The 15,634-nt window shown below is 33.4% G+C and overlaps 1 protein-coding gene and 1 non-coding gene across 2 annotated transcripts; both read left to right on the top strand.

The window, feature by feature from the left end:
• The first annotated feature begins 2,602 nt into the window (after window positions 1–2,602).
• Window positions 2,603–7,550, top strand: LOC120217770 (inter alpha-trypsin inhibitor, heavy chain 4-like). Its single transcript, XM_039214848.1, has 13 exons — window positions 2,603–3,076; window positions 3,541–3,699; window positions 3,820–4,032; window positions 4,104–4,193; window positions 4,309–4,425; window positions 4,512–4,781; window positions 4,919–5,075; window positions 5,426–5,503; window positions 5,659–5,759; window positions 5,925–6,095; window positions 6,572–6,646; window positions 6,918–7,025; window positions 7,165–7,550. The coding sequence occupies exons 1-13, from the start codon at window positions 2,687–2,689 to the stop codon at window positions 7,501–7,503; spliced, it is 2,268 nt and encodes a 755-aa protein (XP_039070779.1). The 5' UTR covers window positions 2,603–2,686; the 3' UTR covers window positions 7,504–7,550.
• Window positions 7,551–10,970: 3,420 nt separating this feature from the next.
• TRNAV-AAC lies at window positions 10,971–11,044 on the top strand. The gene has a single exon. It is a non-coding gene; the product is annotated as a tRNA-Val (tRNA).
• Window positions 11,045–15,634: the final 4,590 nt, after the last annotated feature.

Genomic DNA, 15,634 nt, shown 5'->3' with positions numbered 1-15,634 from the left:
TTATATTAAGTTAAATGCAAAATTTTACTTCTAATTTTCTATATAAAGTTTCATTTTGGTACCTGTGATTTAATTTTATTTCAAAGTTTTACAATATTATTATACAAACATCAAAATTTAATTCTTTAAAGCTCACCATTCTCACTTAAAGGGATCATTTCTAAAATCCATGTTTTAGTCCATGTAATTTCATTTCCTTACAGTTTGATCCCAAACATTACAAAAGAAAATAGAGTAAAATCATCGATAATTGCCGATGACTTTAAAAAATTATTCTCAACTACCGATATCTCTTGTCTATACTATTTTCGTAAATAATTTTTCATAATCTATATGTCTTTAATCTTTTTCATCTACAATATACCCTAATTTTACCTATTTCGTTATGGGCATGTTGATTTTTTTTATCATGCATAAGTTATTTTTAAAACTATCTATGTTGTGTCTCATGGAATAGCATATCATACTAGTCTAATTTTACACTAAATTATTTTACTTCAAAAATTAATTCATCGTATATACAATAAAAAATAATATGTTTAAAATTTTAATTTTATTTCGAAACGTAACGATTATGTATTCCAACAATAACCTTTTTAAAACAATATATTATAATAACAATTAAAATAGAACTCCAAAGTGAATCTTCAAAATCATTAAAGTTACTTTAGCAAAACAATATTAATAATATTAAAGTTACTAAATCCATGTTACGCATGACAAACAAGTCATTAGAACCCAACTAGCCAAACAAAATCAAAATAATTTTCTTTTAAAAATAACCTTTACATTTTTAATATTTGTTTGTATAAAATAATTCGACCAATAAGAATACATTATTTTTTATAATAATGATGGATAATAATTGTAATTATTTAGTAACATGCACCATTCGCGTTAATCGCAATCCTTGTTTATTTTAAATAAACTGAAAATGATTTATTATTTTAAAGTTATTTGTACGGTTATAATTATAAATGAAATTTGTATTTGATTTATTATTGGTGTATACGTTCTATATATCATCAATGAACTCTAATATACCACACTATTAATAAATAAAACAAAAATGGCGTGGACCTATAAATAAATTACTAGAAAAATATTACATATAATCTCAATCTAGATAGTATCCAATTTTTTTAACCATCATACTAATTAAGTCTAATCAAAGTCTAGAATTTATTTTAGATAGTTTAAAAATCAATATGTTTGAAAATAAAATTCTTAACTCCCACATTATTTAGATATTAGTCTTTAAATCTTTATATATATATTAGTTAAATGAAAAATTTTACAACGCCCGTCGAGCGTAGATGATCACGGTTAACGATGAGCACCATTAAATTAATTTATAAAACGTTAAACTATAAAGTACTAAACATATAATTATAAATTAGTTAAAAATCTAAATGTAATTTAATTAAAATACAATATTTACAAAATATTAGTTTTTATAATTTTTTTAATTATAATTATATCAAATATTAATTTGGAAAATTTATAAACCTTAATTTATTTTTATAGCTTTGAAGCCATCGTCGCCGCCACCACCACCGTTGTTATCGTCGCCCCCGTCGATGTCGTCACCATCGTCGCCGCCACCGATATCATATTTCACCGTCAATTTAATCTTTATCGTTAATTGGTGATGAAGGATGACAACGACGATGGCGGCGGCGGCAAGGGAGCTTCAAAGCTATGAAAATAAGTTAAGATTTAATTTTTCAAATTAATATGTAATCTAATTATAATAAAAATAAGATTATAAAAACTAATGTATTATAAATATTATATTTTAATTAAATTATAATTATACTTTTTGTATTTTATAATTTAATATTTTATAAATTAATTTAATGATGCTCATCATTACAATACCCTTTTATGCTCGAGCGTGACATCATCATTCTTAATTAAATATGCATTCATTGAGTGATTAAAGACATACCTTATTTACATATGTTGTCGTCGTGTGACTTATACTCATATAAATATGTACATTTTTTTTCATTTTAACCTCAAATAATACATATATTAAAAGTTTTGGTTAAATTTCTTGCCACGTTAACAAAGACAATACAAAACATATGAAATGATTAAATATAATATTTATTAAAAATTTTCTTAGCTAATTGACAAAATGTGCACATCCTATAGACACAATCAAAGATGGGATTTAGATAGGGATGGTGACGGTGGTTGCTCTCTAAAAATATTTCAAAATTTTATATATTTTAGATATTTTTTATTGAAAATATATTTTTATCTCATCTAAAATTTTACAAATTTATATTTCCTTTAAATTTTATAAGTTTTCTTTCTAATACAAAATAACGCGTCATTCTCTAATCATAGCTCTTCGAATTTAAATTTTTAAAAAAATATTTTTTTATTATTGAGATCACCTCATTTATTATGTTATGAAATAATTTATAATTTGATAGGATGTAATGAAATATATTTGTATGTTTCCTGTAATGAAAGCCGCGTGGCACATATAGTTGATTAGTTTTCTGCTTAAAATATTAATTTTATGAAATCCCACATCTTCCAATTTTTATAACTGCATTTTAAAAACAACAGCTTTCCACTATCTCCTTCCATTTAAAACACTCACCAGCAAAAAGAGTTTTCCTTCAGCTTCTATAAACTCACCGGAGAAAAAAAAAACACCACCAGCATCATGGCCCGCGAATTCTCGGCGTCGGTCACTTGTGGTCTCATGTTATCAAAGCGGCTTTACTATGGCAAAGGCGCTTCACCGGCGCCGGCTGTAATGTCGAGGTCGTTGTCATCGACGACCGAGAGTTACCTTCCGACGGCGGTGATGGCGTACGCGGTAGTTACTGAGCCGGCCATGGTGGATAACCCCGACGTCCCTAGCTACCAGCCGTACGTGCACGGTCGGTGCGATCCGCCGGCGTTGATTCCGTTACAAATGCACGAGGTTTCCATGGAGGTGGACTGTTGTATGGATACCGCCTTCGTTACCGTTAGCGGCGCGTGGCGCGTTCACTGTATAATGGCCGGTCGAAGATGTGATTGCCGAATTGCTATTCCGATGGGACAGCAGGTAACCTTAAAGTAAAAAGCCACTATTATTTATTTTAAAAAATGTTTTCAGTAATACTTTAACTTTGCTAATGTTGTTTACTTTATAATCAAGTGGAGAGTTTGTTGCTGAAACAATGATTATTTAAATCTTTGCCGAAATTAAATTTGTAATCTGTTTAATCGTAAAGGTAAACCGAAATTTTTATTTCTTAGTGTGGGCCAAATCGTTTGATTGCAATAATGGAAGCAAAGAAAAAAATGGCCTTTGAATTTGGTCATTTTCACCAAGAATCATACTTCAGAAAACAATATGCAGCTACTTTTTGACTGTTCCTTAATCTTTCTTGTCTGATTATGATGAGTGAAGATTCACCATGGCCATATATAAATACACCAGATAATGACAATTTTATTTTTCTTTTGAAAAAATTGATGCGACTTTTATTTCATAAATTCTCAAGATAAACGTGGTGTGGCTAACAGGGTTCACTTCTAGGTGTTGAGGTTAACGTCTCTGAGATTGAGAGGTCCTATAACTCCACGTGGATCACATTTGCCGATTCCGAAGAGACGGGACAAACTGTGAAATCTGGAGACGGATACTTTCTGGCTCATGATATATATACTTTCAGAATTCCACAAGTAATTACTTTTTTTGTTTGATCCCTTTGTGTCGTAAACGCTGACATTTGGATCTCGAATCCATTGGATACTACATCTTATGGTGATTTTGCATTAACCGAGCTACTTAACATGTGTTAGATTGATGGAGGGTCTAATATATCGGTTAAAGTCAGATGGTCACAGAAGTTATCCTACCAAGATGGTCAGTTTTGCCTTAATGTACCGTTTAGTTTTCCGGCATATGTAATTCCTGCTGGGAAGAAAATCCCGAAGAGAGAAAAGATTCAGTTGAATGTTAATTCTTGTACCGGGACGGAACTTTTGATCAAATGTAGTAGCCACCCTTTAAAGGTATGACGATCTAAGAATAATATCTGGCTTCTGAAATCTGGATGAAATGACATGATCTTATAACTTTCTAGGAGCTAAGTCGGGATGTTCGTAAATTAAGTTTCATATACGAAGCAGAAGTACCAGCATGGTCAACTATCGACCTCAAATTTGCTTATACGGTAAGATCTTTTGAGAACTGACCATTTTATTGAAGAATTTTGGACTTCTGAGGGTCATAATGCATGAATTGATGCATAATTAAGTCGTCCTGTTTGACTGCTGCTGCCTTTACAGGTTTCTTCGAGTGACATTTTTGGTCAGGTTCTCTTGCAATCTCCACCATTGCATGATTTTGATGAAAGGGAGATGTTCTTCTTCTATCTTTTCCCTGGAAATAACCAGAACAGGAAGGTTAGTTGAAACAATAACTTATCCAGAGTTCAAAATTCTGAAAAGTCTTATTCATCTATTCTTATACCATGAGGTGAATCTGATAGGTATTCAGAAGAGAAGTGGTTTTTGTTGTTGACATAAGTGAAAGTATGCAAGGATGCCCAATTGAGAATGTAAAGAATTCATTATTGGCATCGGTCTCTAAGCTCAATCCACAAGATTATTTTAACATTATTGCTTTCAATAGCGAGATTCACTTGTTCTTATCAACAATGGTGCCTGCTACTCGTGGATCAATCCTAAAGGCTACTCATTGGCTTAGTAGTAATTTAACCGCAGATGGCGGTACAAATATCATGCTTGCCCTTCAACAGGTACTAATTTTTATCAGCATTTCTCGACTGATCAATTCCCAGTTAAGAATTAACAATTCTAGCTTTCAGATATGTAAATTATTAACTGTTTAATGACTCATAGAAGAGTTTCATCATCTAATTATGTTTTATTGTAGGCAATGAAGTTATTGTCTGACACAAGTGATTCAATTCCTCTTATTTTCCTTATAACTGATGGATCTGTTGAAGATGAGAGAGAGATCTGCAATGTCTTGAAAGGTTATTTGAAAAGTACAGGATCGGTTTCTCCTCGTATATGTACTTTTGGCATTGGTGAGTTTTTAGGTGTTCTGAAGTTCTTTCCCTGTTTTTCATGCAACTTTAGCATAATACTTTCTTTCTAGAAAATCTAAAATCTGAACTTAATAGTTCTTGTTTGTACTACAAATTGTCTTTACATTCTCGAGTGCCTTAAATCTCGCATTGGTGTGCAGTAAATTATCTTTCTCTTCTGCAAGTAGACACAATTTGACTGCCTTAGTTGTCCTTTTACGGTGTCAATACCACTGATGAATTTGTCGATAACTCTTTCATTATTTTATCAGCCTATGTGAGCCATATTTGTTTGTCTACCGCATTCTTGCAACGTTATTACTTGTTTTTGTGTTTAAATCTTTCTCTAGGTTTGTATTGCAATCATTACTTCTTGCAAATGCTGGCTCAAATTGGGAGAGGCCATTACGGTTACGCTTATGATGTGGGTTAGTTTCTTTCTAATTCTTCCAAGCTTCTATGAAATAAATTGTATGGGAGAGGCCATTACAGTACGGTGTAGTAAGCTTTTGTTATCATTCCGTAATTAAGTATAATCAGGGAATCTGGTGGTATTCATTCTGATTTCACCTTTATTGGCCAGACAATATTGAATCACGAATGGAGAGATTATTTACTACAGCTTCTTCAGTTGTTCTAGCCAATATAACCTTGGACATGCCTCAACATCTTGATTCTCTTGAGGTACATCGGAGTTGTTTGCAGATTTCCCGGATCATTTTCTTTGTCAAATGAGCTTCTATATGTTTGTCTCGATTTTACCATCTATTTTAAGATGAGAGCTTGTCCAGATCTACTATCCTCTTAAGCCATGTTAACAAGATATCTTACTCATTTTTTATCTTGCAGTTGTTTCCATCACATATTCCGGACCTCTCATTTGGAAGTCCTTTGATCGTATCAGGCAGATACAAAGGAGAATTTCCAGATGTTATTAAAGTTAATGGAACGTTAGAAGATATGAGCACATTTCAAACGGACTTGAAAGTGCAAAATGCAAAGGACGTGCCTTTTGATAGAGTAAATTTTCTACATCCGGGTTTAATATCGCTGAATTTTTGGAGTTTATACTGGACAACTTGTTCATATCTTTTTGTTTACAACAACAGTAGTTAAATTCAAGAACAAAGCATTTCTTTTCAATAAAGAAAATTGCATCTTCTTTATGCCTTTAACAAGTCTGCCTTAATTGCCTTTCACCCCTGCCAGCTCTTACTTATTGAATGTTCTGTTTGCATGAAACTCGCCCAGTTTGCTCTAAATTTTCTTACATCCTTAATATGCATTCCAATGATATGATTGAATCTACTTCAGAATTGTTGAAACAGTATTGAGGGTACAAATCTAATTCCCTTAAAGTCCGATTTCGGCAATTAAATTTTGGGCCCGTGGTTTATCTTTTCAAATTCAACACATTGTTTATCCCCCATAGAATGCACATATAGAAGATTGATTGATTATTGATGCTTCTACATTTCTTATTGTTATGTTGTCAGATACTCACAAGGAGGCAAATCGATATTATTACATGTCATGCTTGGTTGTCAGAGAGTAAAGAGCTAGAAGAGAAGGTAACTTTTCCGAAACTTCGCTTCACCTTAACACATCGGGCCGGCTCAAGGTATATATATTTTTTGGCATGTTTAGGTATAGTTTGGTATTGAGCCAAACTATTGTTTGGTCTGCAATCACATCGTGGCTGGCATAATCAGGTCTATGTTTTTGGTCACATTGACACCCTTACGAATGCATGTAATTGTCTGAAATTATTAAGCTTTATTTGGCCAGGTTTATATTTTTAAACATACACCTAACCATTTTTTTGTGTTGTTTCTGGTGCAGGTTGCCAAAATAAGTCTGCAAACAAGTTTTCCATCGGAGTATACCTGCTTGGTTTTACTTCAGACTGATAGTGGGAAGAAAGTACTGGATTCGACTGTAGTAAGTGAGGTATGTATGTTTTACAGGTGGTGAATTACTTGCCTAAGGCTATGCATAAATTTACTCTTCTTTTTTACATTGGTTGTTATATAATTTAGGCCGAAAATGAATCTGTCTGTGCTCACTTAGTTTCTATAAGTCTAACCAGATATTTAACAAAATAAAGCTGCCAAGCAAGGGAGATCCGATTGGTCGGAAGATAATTTTACTGGGATGCCTGGGTGTTGGCTTTGGTAACTTCACTGCTACAGCTAAGAATATCCCTCCGGGTATCGAGGAACCCAAGTCACCCGAAGGAGCAGATATTTTGGTTAAGGCTGCTTCCAACTGCTGCAGCATGCTCCTTGATCGCTGCTGTTGCATGTGCTTCATCCAAGCTTGTTCGTATATGAATAACCAATGCACGATCGTTTTGTCACAAATCTGCACTGCTCTCGCTTGCTTCGAGTGTGTCAATTGCTGTTATGAACTTTGTGATGGTTTCTAGTGATTTGATGAAAGGTAGTTGAATTCTTGAAGACGAAAAGACATGGATATGAATATTACTATTGGTTATTGTATGTATACGCTATTGAAAATGATAATGCTAAGAGCAATATTGTAGTTACTAATGCAATGAATACATATATTATTCCAATGCCATCTAAGATATAGGGAAATGTTATAGATTAATGCAGGTATCTTAGGGCAACAGATGCATAGTATAATCAATCAAACATGTGCCTTATATCACAAGATTATTATTTTCTTTCTCAAAAATGTCTGAAAATGTCCTTCATCGCTTTTAAATTTTAGAATATATTTTCCTTTTCAATGTCTAACAGAATGTACAATGTAACCACTTTTAAACTACAAGATTTTTTCTTTTCTTTTCGATATGAGATTAATGTTTAAACTTCTCCGAGGTGTGACACTTAATAACTGCTCCATCGGCACTTAAATATATTTAGGCTGGAATCCTTGGAGTGATCTCAATTGTTAAGAGAATTTTGTTCTCCCTAAGAGATCCGGATCCGAGCAGCGTAATCTACTGTGTGAGTTTAAATCTCTGTCTTTTGATATATATATATATATAGGCTGTCTGCTATAATTTGGTCCCCTTTCGCAGTGTCCACTGTCCAGTTCTAGCCGGCTAATGAATGCAATGGCCTTCGCACACTGCGAAAATGGCACCAACTAGCAGCGAGTAAAGTACGGGCCATATGGCAATGTCGACATGTGCACAGGACCACTTGGTGATGCAATGGAGGATAAGACACGTACCGGAGTTAAGGATTGATAGGAATCTTGCAGGAAGATAAAAGGAGGGAGAGAATAGATTATTGCTTATATATTTATTCATGCTTTTTAACATTATTTATTAAGCCAGTATCGTATGGCTAATCTTGTGGTTTTCTCCATAAATCTTATCACTCTTTTACGGATGGAACAAGGGGCAGGTGAGACAGTCCCTTGCAAATTTTAAAATTTCGTCCCCTAATCCAAATTTTATAATCTTATGATTTTCTTGATTAATTTATGTATTTTCTTTTAAAAATTTATTTTTGTACCTTCAAATTTTATAAATTATTCTCCTCCTCCTAAAATTTTGAAAATTCGTCTCTCATGGTAAGCACTCTTTAGCAATGTTAACATGGATACGAGGTCAATGCAACAACTCCATGATTTGTTGCTATTTTTCCCAAGTCAAAGTTTTTTTGGCTTGATTGTCGTCCCATGACGAAAGTCTTTTGTCCAACTTTGACATTTACTTTGCTTTTTAATCGCTGTTGACTTTGGTGAATTGTGGTTTATATCATTCCTCACTCCTTCAAGAGCAACCTTGTTATCAAGGACGAAGTTTGGATGGTTGATTTTTACGTTGTATGATCATGTGAAGGATGGATCGAAGGGGAAACGAACATGACAATCTTAATTAATAATTTATTTTATTTTTTAAAATTTTAACAGTACGTCTCTAGTCCATGCCTACTCTCATATTTTAGTCGGGCTAAGACAGCGAAAGGGAAAGGTGGTGGTGATGGAGGTTGTTTAGCAAGACAAGAGCTTAAGGTTTCAAAATTAGTAGGTCTCGTTGTACATCAAGACAGAGACCCGAAATGAAACAATTAAGCAAATGTTCATCAATAAGACCCGTGACTGTCGGAAATATTTTTGAAATCGATTTCGTATTAACTGTAGAGGTTTGTTTGTCTTTGAAAAGGGTGGCTTCACTTGGTGGATAATTTCGTTTTAAGGTTCAATACAATAACTTCATGATTTGTTGTTATTTTTTCCATGTCAAAGTTTCTTGCTTGTTATGGTTAGAGATGGAGTCCAAGTCGAACTATGAGGAGACAAATTATTTAATTTTATAGCAAATAAATTCCTACAAAGTAATTAAACTATAAAAATTAAGAGATTAAAGGTCTTAAAAGTAATTAAACCATACAAATTTAGGCTCAAGACTTAATTCCATTAATTTCAAAAAGTGATTTGGTGTATATTTGATGTTTCTTGTTGATGAAGGAATATTTTGGGGTTTGTCTTAGAAATATGATATTGGTTTCAAAACCCAACCACAAAGTCAACTTTGTGCGCCTAAATTTTTTTTCTCAAAATAATTGTCTAACAAACATTAGTTTTTTTCAAGTACTTACACTATAATAACCGTTTAAAATATTTCTATTTGACATGTATCGCGGCTAAGTTTTTTTTAATTTTAATTGAAGAAAACTTAAAATTATTATTCTTTTTTTTCTTCAAAAAAGTTTAAATTTTTTCGAAAATATCTAATTCCAAAATCCTCATTATCGTTATCGTTTATCTTGGACCACCACCCACGTCGTCGAACGGCCACCCACTGATAATACACACCAAACCTCTAAATCTCTGATTATAATCTCTCAATCCCTAATTTTAAACCCTTTCGTTGCCCATGCTTGTCGTCACCCACTTCAATTTGAGCTTTAAACAAGGTTAAGCACACATTAAAATTGATCACTTAATTAGGATTTAAGGTAATTGTTTTGGTTCTTTCTCTATATCTAACCCTAGGCCATTCGAATGTAGAAGAAGGAAGTAAAGAATTAAAATCGAGTAAACGATTTTATAAATGAGTCGATAAACGAATGGTATAATTTCACCATTTAACCTTAGGCCATGGTGTAATTTCACTGCTCGTTTATGTTCAATTTAAAATATACGAATGGTGAAATTGTTTTGAAATTGAAATTGCTTAATGAAAACCATTTCACCTTAGGCCATGGTGTAATTTCACACTAAACCAAAACAATTTCAAATTTTATGTTCAATTTAATCCCCACCTTCATCGATATTTAAAATATAAAAAGAAACTGAAAATCTAGTAAACGAGCTTATAAACGAGTCGATAAACGAATTTATAAGCGAGCTTGTTCGTGAACATAAAGGAACCGAATACACTTATGTTAGTATTCGTTTATTTATTAAATGAACATAAATTTTTCGTTTATACTCATTTATTTAACTTAATCAACGGACATAAATAAATGTTATAAGAATGATTCATGAACATGTCGTCGAACGTTATGTTCATTTACACTCATACTTGTCACTCTACACTATAAAATCGTGACTCTGTCATACTATTTAGCTCTACCGTCTAAACCATCTGACTGGCCTGGATCCTCAGTCCTGTGTTGGGCTACGAGCGCCACCCTGATGAACACCTCAAAGGGCTTACAATGCAAATACAATATTTGGCAACTATTTTTACATTCAACAACACCTTGTGACAGTTATAGGTGTTTGAACAGATGGTGCAAAAAAAAAAAATCCAAAATCCTCATACCTGGATACAGACCACATAGGGTTCCAACTTTGAGGATGAACAGCCAACCTGCAAAAGGCGTTCCTTCACTCCCTTACACGACATAATTTGAATTAGAAAAACAAAAAGATTATTAATAATTTTCATGGAAGGTACGTCCAACGGGTTTCGTGGTGTAGTTGGTTATCACGTCAGTCTAACACACTGAAGGTCTCCGGTTCGAGTCCGGGCGAAGCCATAAATTTTCGTTTTTCAGTTTTTTTCTTTGAAAAACAAAAAAGGACGAAAATAAAAGCAGACGCCGTTGCCGGGGATCGAACCCGGGACTCCTGCGTGACAGGCGGGAATACTTACAACTATACTACAACGACTCCGTTGCTAATGCTTTGTTATTATTCTTAAACAAACTAAAAAACATGTTTAATGCCTTGTGATTTCAACGAGAGCAGAGCACTCCTATTCTTTCTTATGTCAAAATTGATTTTAGAATTTTATTTATTTATTTATTTCATGCTTGTATATTTTTATTTTATAAACATTTAATTTAATTGTGTATTGAAATTATTGTTTATTTATGTTATGTTTCAATATTTATTTATTTGGTCACAGCCCAAACATTCTAAAAGGCATGCAAGTAATATACTACAATACTCTTCTTGAATTAGAATATCAATTTGACTACGTATTGGTGTTTCTTAGGAAAATTGTCCCTCAGTGCTCCCCTCAAGCTCCATTCATTAGAAGGTGATATGAACTGATCTTCTGATGTTGTTGACAAGGACTGTTCGTTTTTGCTTCTACTGTTTGTAGAATTTTTTTATTAACATTGACATTGAAGCCTGAAAAAAGTGATTGATATTTGAACATGAAAAGTAGATACATCAAAATGGACAGAGCTTAAAAGAGTAATTGAATAGAATAGGCCTAAAGACAGCGAATAAATTTATTTCCTGCAGTGTAACATGTTGGCTGGTTTTATGCACTGTTGTTTAGGCTTTCTACAGAAAATGTTACACATTAGATAATGTGTTTGAATAGTTTAAGTCAATTACTGGTAGTTCTTGTGTGAATTACCAGCTGTGGCAGGAAAAGGATTCGTTGCAAAGGACATAGGGTTCATGCTAGTTTAATGTCAAGTATGTTTTGATTCGGTAAATGTTTGATGTGAGATCCCCCAAAATTAAAGTTGACGAAAAGGGCTAAAAGACACAAGAAAATAGAGATAGCAAAACAGAAAACCTGTTCTGTGAAACCAGCCTAACGCAGTACCCTTAACTCTAAAAACCACAACACACACGGTTTTCACTGAGGCCCCATTGTCCAACTCTTGCCACCTCAATCACATTACCCCTACTCAGGTTACAAGCTTTAGCTACAAAGCTCGGCAATCCATTTGGTAGGTAACAACAAATATAAAAAACTAATACCTGCTCTTTCTTATCCATGTAGGATTCTTTCTTCCCAGGTGTTTTTTCTAATGTTCATGTCTTCTTGGATAGCTGAATTTGTTCTAGTTCAAATTCAGCAAAGAAAGCCAATGAGAGCTTTCAATCTCAATGTTCCAGTTTTTACAAGATCGATCAAGGACTGAAAAAAGAAAAAGAAAAGAGAAAAACTGATTAGATGCTTGCCAAAGGACCTCATACCCTCAACATGAGACGATGCAAGAGTTTCAGATAACATATTCTGGTTTGCTGCAAATCCGTCTCCTTAATATTTTTTTTATTATGAACACAAGTCTTGTACACAAACTAATTTTATGAGAATAAAAGAAACATCATGGATTTTTACCATATTGAATAAATCTTTTATGGATTTAAACCATGTTTTGTATGCGCTAATATTGCATAAAAAGCTTCAATGTCCTATAGACTAGGGAGAAAGGAGGACATTCCTTTCTAGATCCTACCTAGCCCTATCTGGTCTGCTCAGTTTCTTCTTCTTCTTCTTCTTCTTCTTCTTCTTCTGTGGCAGTGCATGCTCCACATTGATGGGTTGATGACCAAGAGTCCGGAGGAAAAAAAGGTTTAATGTAAGAGAGCTGCAACAAGAAATTAAAAGGCTTAATGTTATACAAAGTGATGTCCAATTGTCCACAAGGAATTACGTGATAGCTACTAATCTTTTAGGGGTAGAGTGATAGTAAATCAAGTCTGCAAAAGATAACGGTTGGAAACATAGGGTATCGAATTCCTCACCGATCTGATAGGATGTACCAATTCTAGGCACCTTTTAATTTCACTTCAAATCCAACTTTATCACTTTGGTATCCAATAGGGATAAGTGACACTGAAAGAAATTTGTTCAGATAATTATCAAGATTAAAAGCTCTGTTTTATATCCAATCATTAAGGGTGCAATATACATTGTGTGTGAAACATGTTTTCCTAAAATGTTCTAAATTAAGATATTTAGATGTGTACCAACCTCATGGATATCATATGATTCATTTGAGGTATGTTTGAATATGTATTTGATACGATTTTGATCTTTCAAAAGGTTTGTATTAAATTGATTGACATATAAGATGAATAAAAAAATAAAAATTGTGTTATAATGCAAAAAGATGAAAATATAACAAGTTAAGTGCTTCGAATCATGTTACGTATTGTGTTTTGAAAATCAAACGGTGAATTCTACTTCAAATGTTGTCATGGTTATCTTAACTTTGTATCATGTACAATTAGCATATCATTGAGTTTATAACGTCTATGTAGGGATTGCGATTATTTATGGTGAGGCAGAGGGATATGTTGTGTTTTTAAAAGATTTTGAATCTCCATGAAATGGAGGGATGCACTTGATAACATTCTGGCATTATTCCTTGGAGATGAGAAGTTAGACTCATGTATTCATATACACTAGGTTACCGTGTGCCAAATTAGGTTAAATTGTACTAAATTACCCAAAATTATAATTTGAATATGTTGATCATGATTAGTAGACTATGCCACAATACATTGCACAATTATAATATATTTTATACGAAAAAGATTATGTTATATATGTGTTATATATATGAGTGTGTATTTAAACAATAATCTCACTGAACTTTTCGGAGCACACTCTGTATTTTTTATTATTTTTCTTTGGAACTCTATAAGTTTTATATATCATATTACAGTTCAACAAGTCACAAAATATTTTGTCATTTTAAATATTTGTTCTGAAACTCTTAGAGTTGGTTGCATGTTTAATGTGGTATATATTATATTTTTAATGGTATGATCGTTTTATGTATACATATGTGTTTTATTTTTGAGTCATTTTGATATTGGCACAAGTTGTAAAGTTTTATTCATTCGTTGCTTATATGTTTTGGTTGGTATTTGATGCATATATTAGGTTGTTACTCATGTCGAATGAATTAAGCATGAGTCATTAGGTGAATGTATGCTATGAACAATACTTAGGCTAATAAGTTTCTAAGATTTTAAGTAAAGAAGCTTTTAATATATGAGTAAAGGGCCGACAGATTGTATAGAAAAAAAGAAGCAGAATCGATCACAAAGCTGACTCAGTCTTTACCAGCAGCAACCTTTAAAAACTTCTGATTGCAAAACCATGACAAGACATTAACCTCCCAACATTTATCTATAATTCTTCTATCATTTTTCATAATGAAATAATATTTTGACATTTTCATAATAAAAAGTAAATCTTGCAGTACTTTATAACCAATGCTTTGTCATGTTCCAAAGTGTAAAACATATTCTCTTCCTTTGATCCACCTCCGTCCATGTAGCAGGAGATCAATGTCTGTAACAAGCTCTGTTCCTTTTCATGTTCCAGTTACAACATCTAAACCAGTTATCAAACATGCCAACGAAATCATTATGATTAAAAACCTTCTTTTTGTCTTTCACAGTCCAATCACCAAACATTAAAAAGAGTTAAAGTATAGCAGTAGCAAATATACTTCGATTCGGTACCTGGCCAGAAACATTTTTCGATGTAAGATCCCCCCAAAATTAATGTTGAGGAAAAGGGCTAAAAGGCAGAAGAAAATTGAGCGGGTTGTGAATTAAAACGAGAGATGGCAAAAAAGAAAAGATGATGGTTCAGTTAAGGTAGGCTTCGCTGAGACATGTTGGATCTTGGTGAATGAAGCTTGTAAATCCTCCCACTGCAAAAGAGGGGAAGGTCTTCGCTGCTCTGTGAAACCAGCCTCACGCAGTACCCTTCACTCTAGCAGGCCATGACACGCAGTTTTCACTGAGGTCCCATAGTCCAACTCTTCTCTTGGAACGGGCAAGCCATGGTAAAGCCACAAGGATCCGACTCAAGGAGCCTAACCCACGTCCCATCATCTCAATGCCCCCACTCAGGTCACAAGCTTCCGTTACAAAGCCAGGCAATCCATTTCGTGAGTAACAACAAATATAAAAAACTAATACCTGATCTTGCTTATCCATGTGGGATTCTTTCTTCTAAGATGTTTTTTCTAATGTTCATGACTTCTTGGATGGCTGAATTTTTTCCATTTTAACCATACATGCTCTGCTACTGCTAAACTGACTACCGGCACAGAAAGTTAAAACATCATCCATGTCGAAACTAGCAACAATATCATCTATGATCCATGTCGGTAAAGATTGTTTCCGGTTTCTTCGCATACCCATAGGGTATCTACTTTTTTAACATATTCCTCTGAAGTGTTCACAACTTTTTCAAGCTCAAATTTAGATTTTTCTCCTCGAGGTGATTCTGATGATAAATGATCTGACACAGGCTGCTGCTTCTTGTACTTATCCACGTACTCCGGAAACAATTTTCTGAATGTAGAGCTGCCAAAAATAAAGAGAAGCAGCAGTAGTGTTCGCACTAT

The sequence above is a fragment of the Hibiscus syriacus genome, unplaced genomic scaffold, assembly GCF_006381635.1.
Source record: "Hibiscus syriacus cultivar Baekdansim isolate YM2019G1 unplaced genomic scaffold, ASM638163v2 tig00110187_pilon, whole genome shotgun sequence".
Classification (NCBI taxonomy): Eukaryota; Viridiplantae; Streptophyta; class Magnoliopsida; order Malvales; family Malvaceae; genus Hibiscus; species Hibiscus syriacus.
This window is presented reverse-complemented; position numbering and strand designations above follow the sequence as displayed.

Excerpts from the sequence above, each read along its gene's own strand:
- LOC120217770 (XM_039214848.1), top strand. The coding sequence starts at position 2,687 with ATGGCCCGCGAATTCTCGGCGTCGGTCACTTGTGGTCTCATGTTATCA. Across the intron at positions 4,426-4,511 it reads GAAATAACCAGAACAGGAAG|GTATTCAGAAGAGAAGTGGT; the intron begins GTTAGTTGAAAC and ends TGAATCTGATAG. Across the intron at positions 5,076-5,425 it reads TATATGTACTTTTGGCATTG|GTTTGTATTGCAATCATTAC; the intron begins GTGAGTTTTTAG and ends ATCTTTCTCTAG.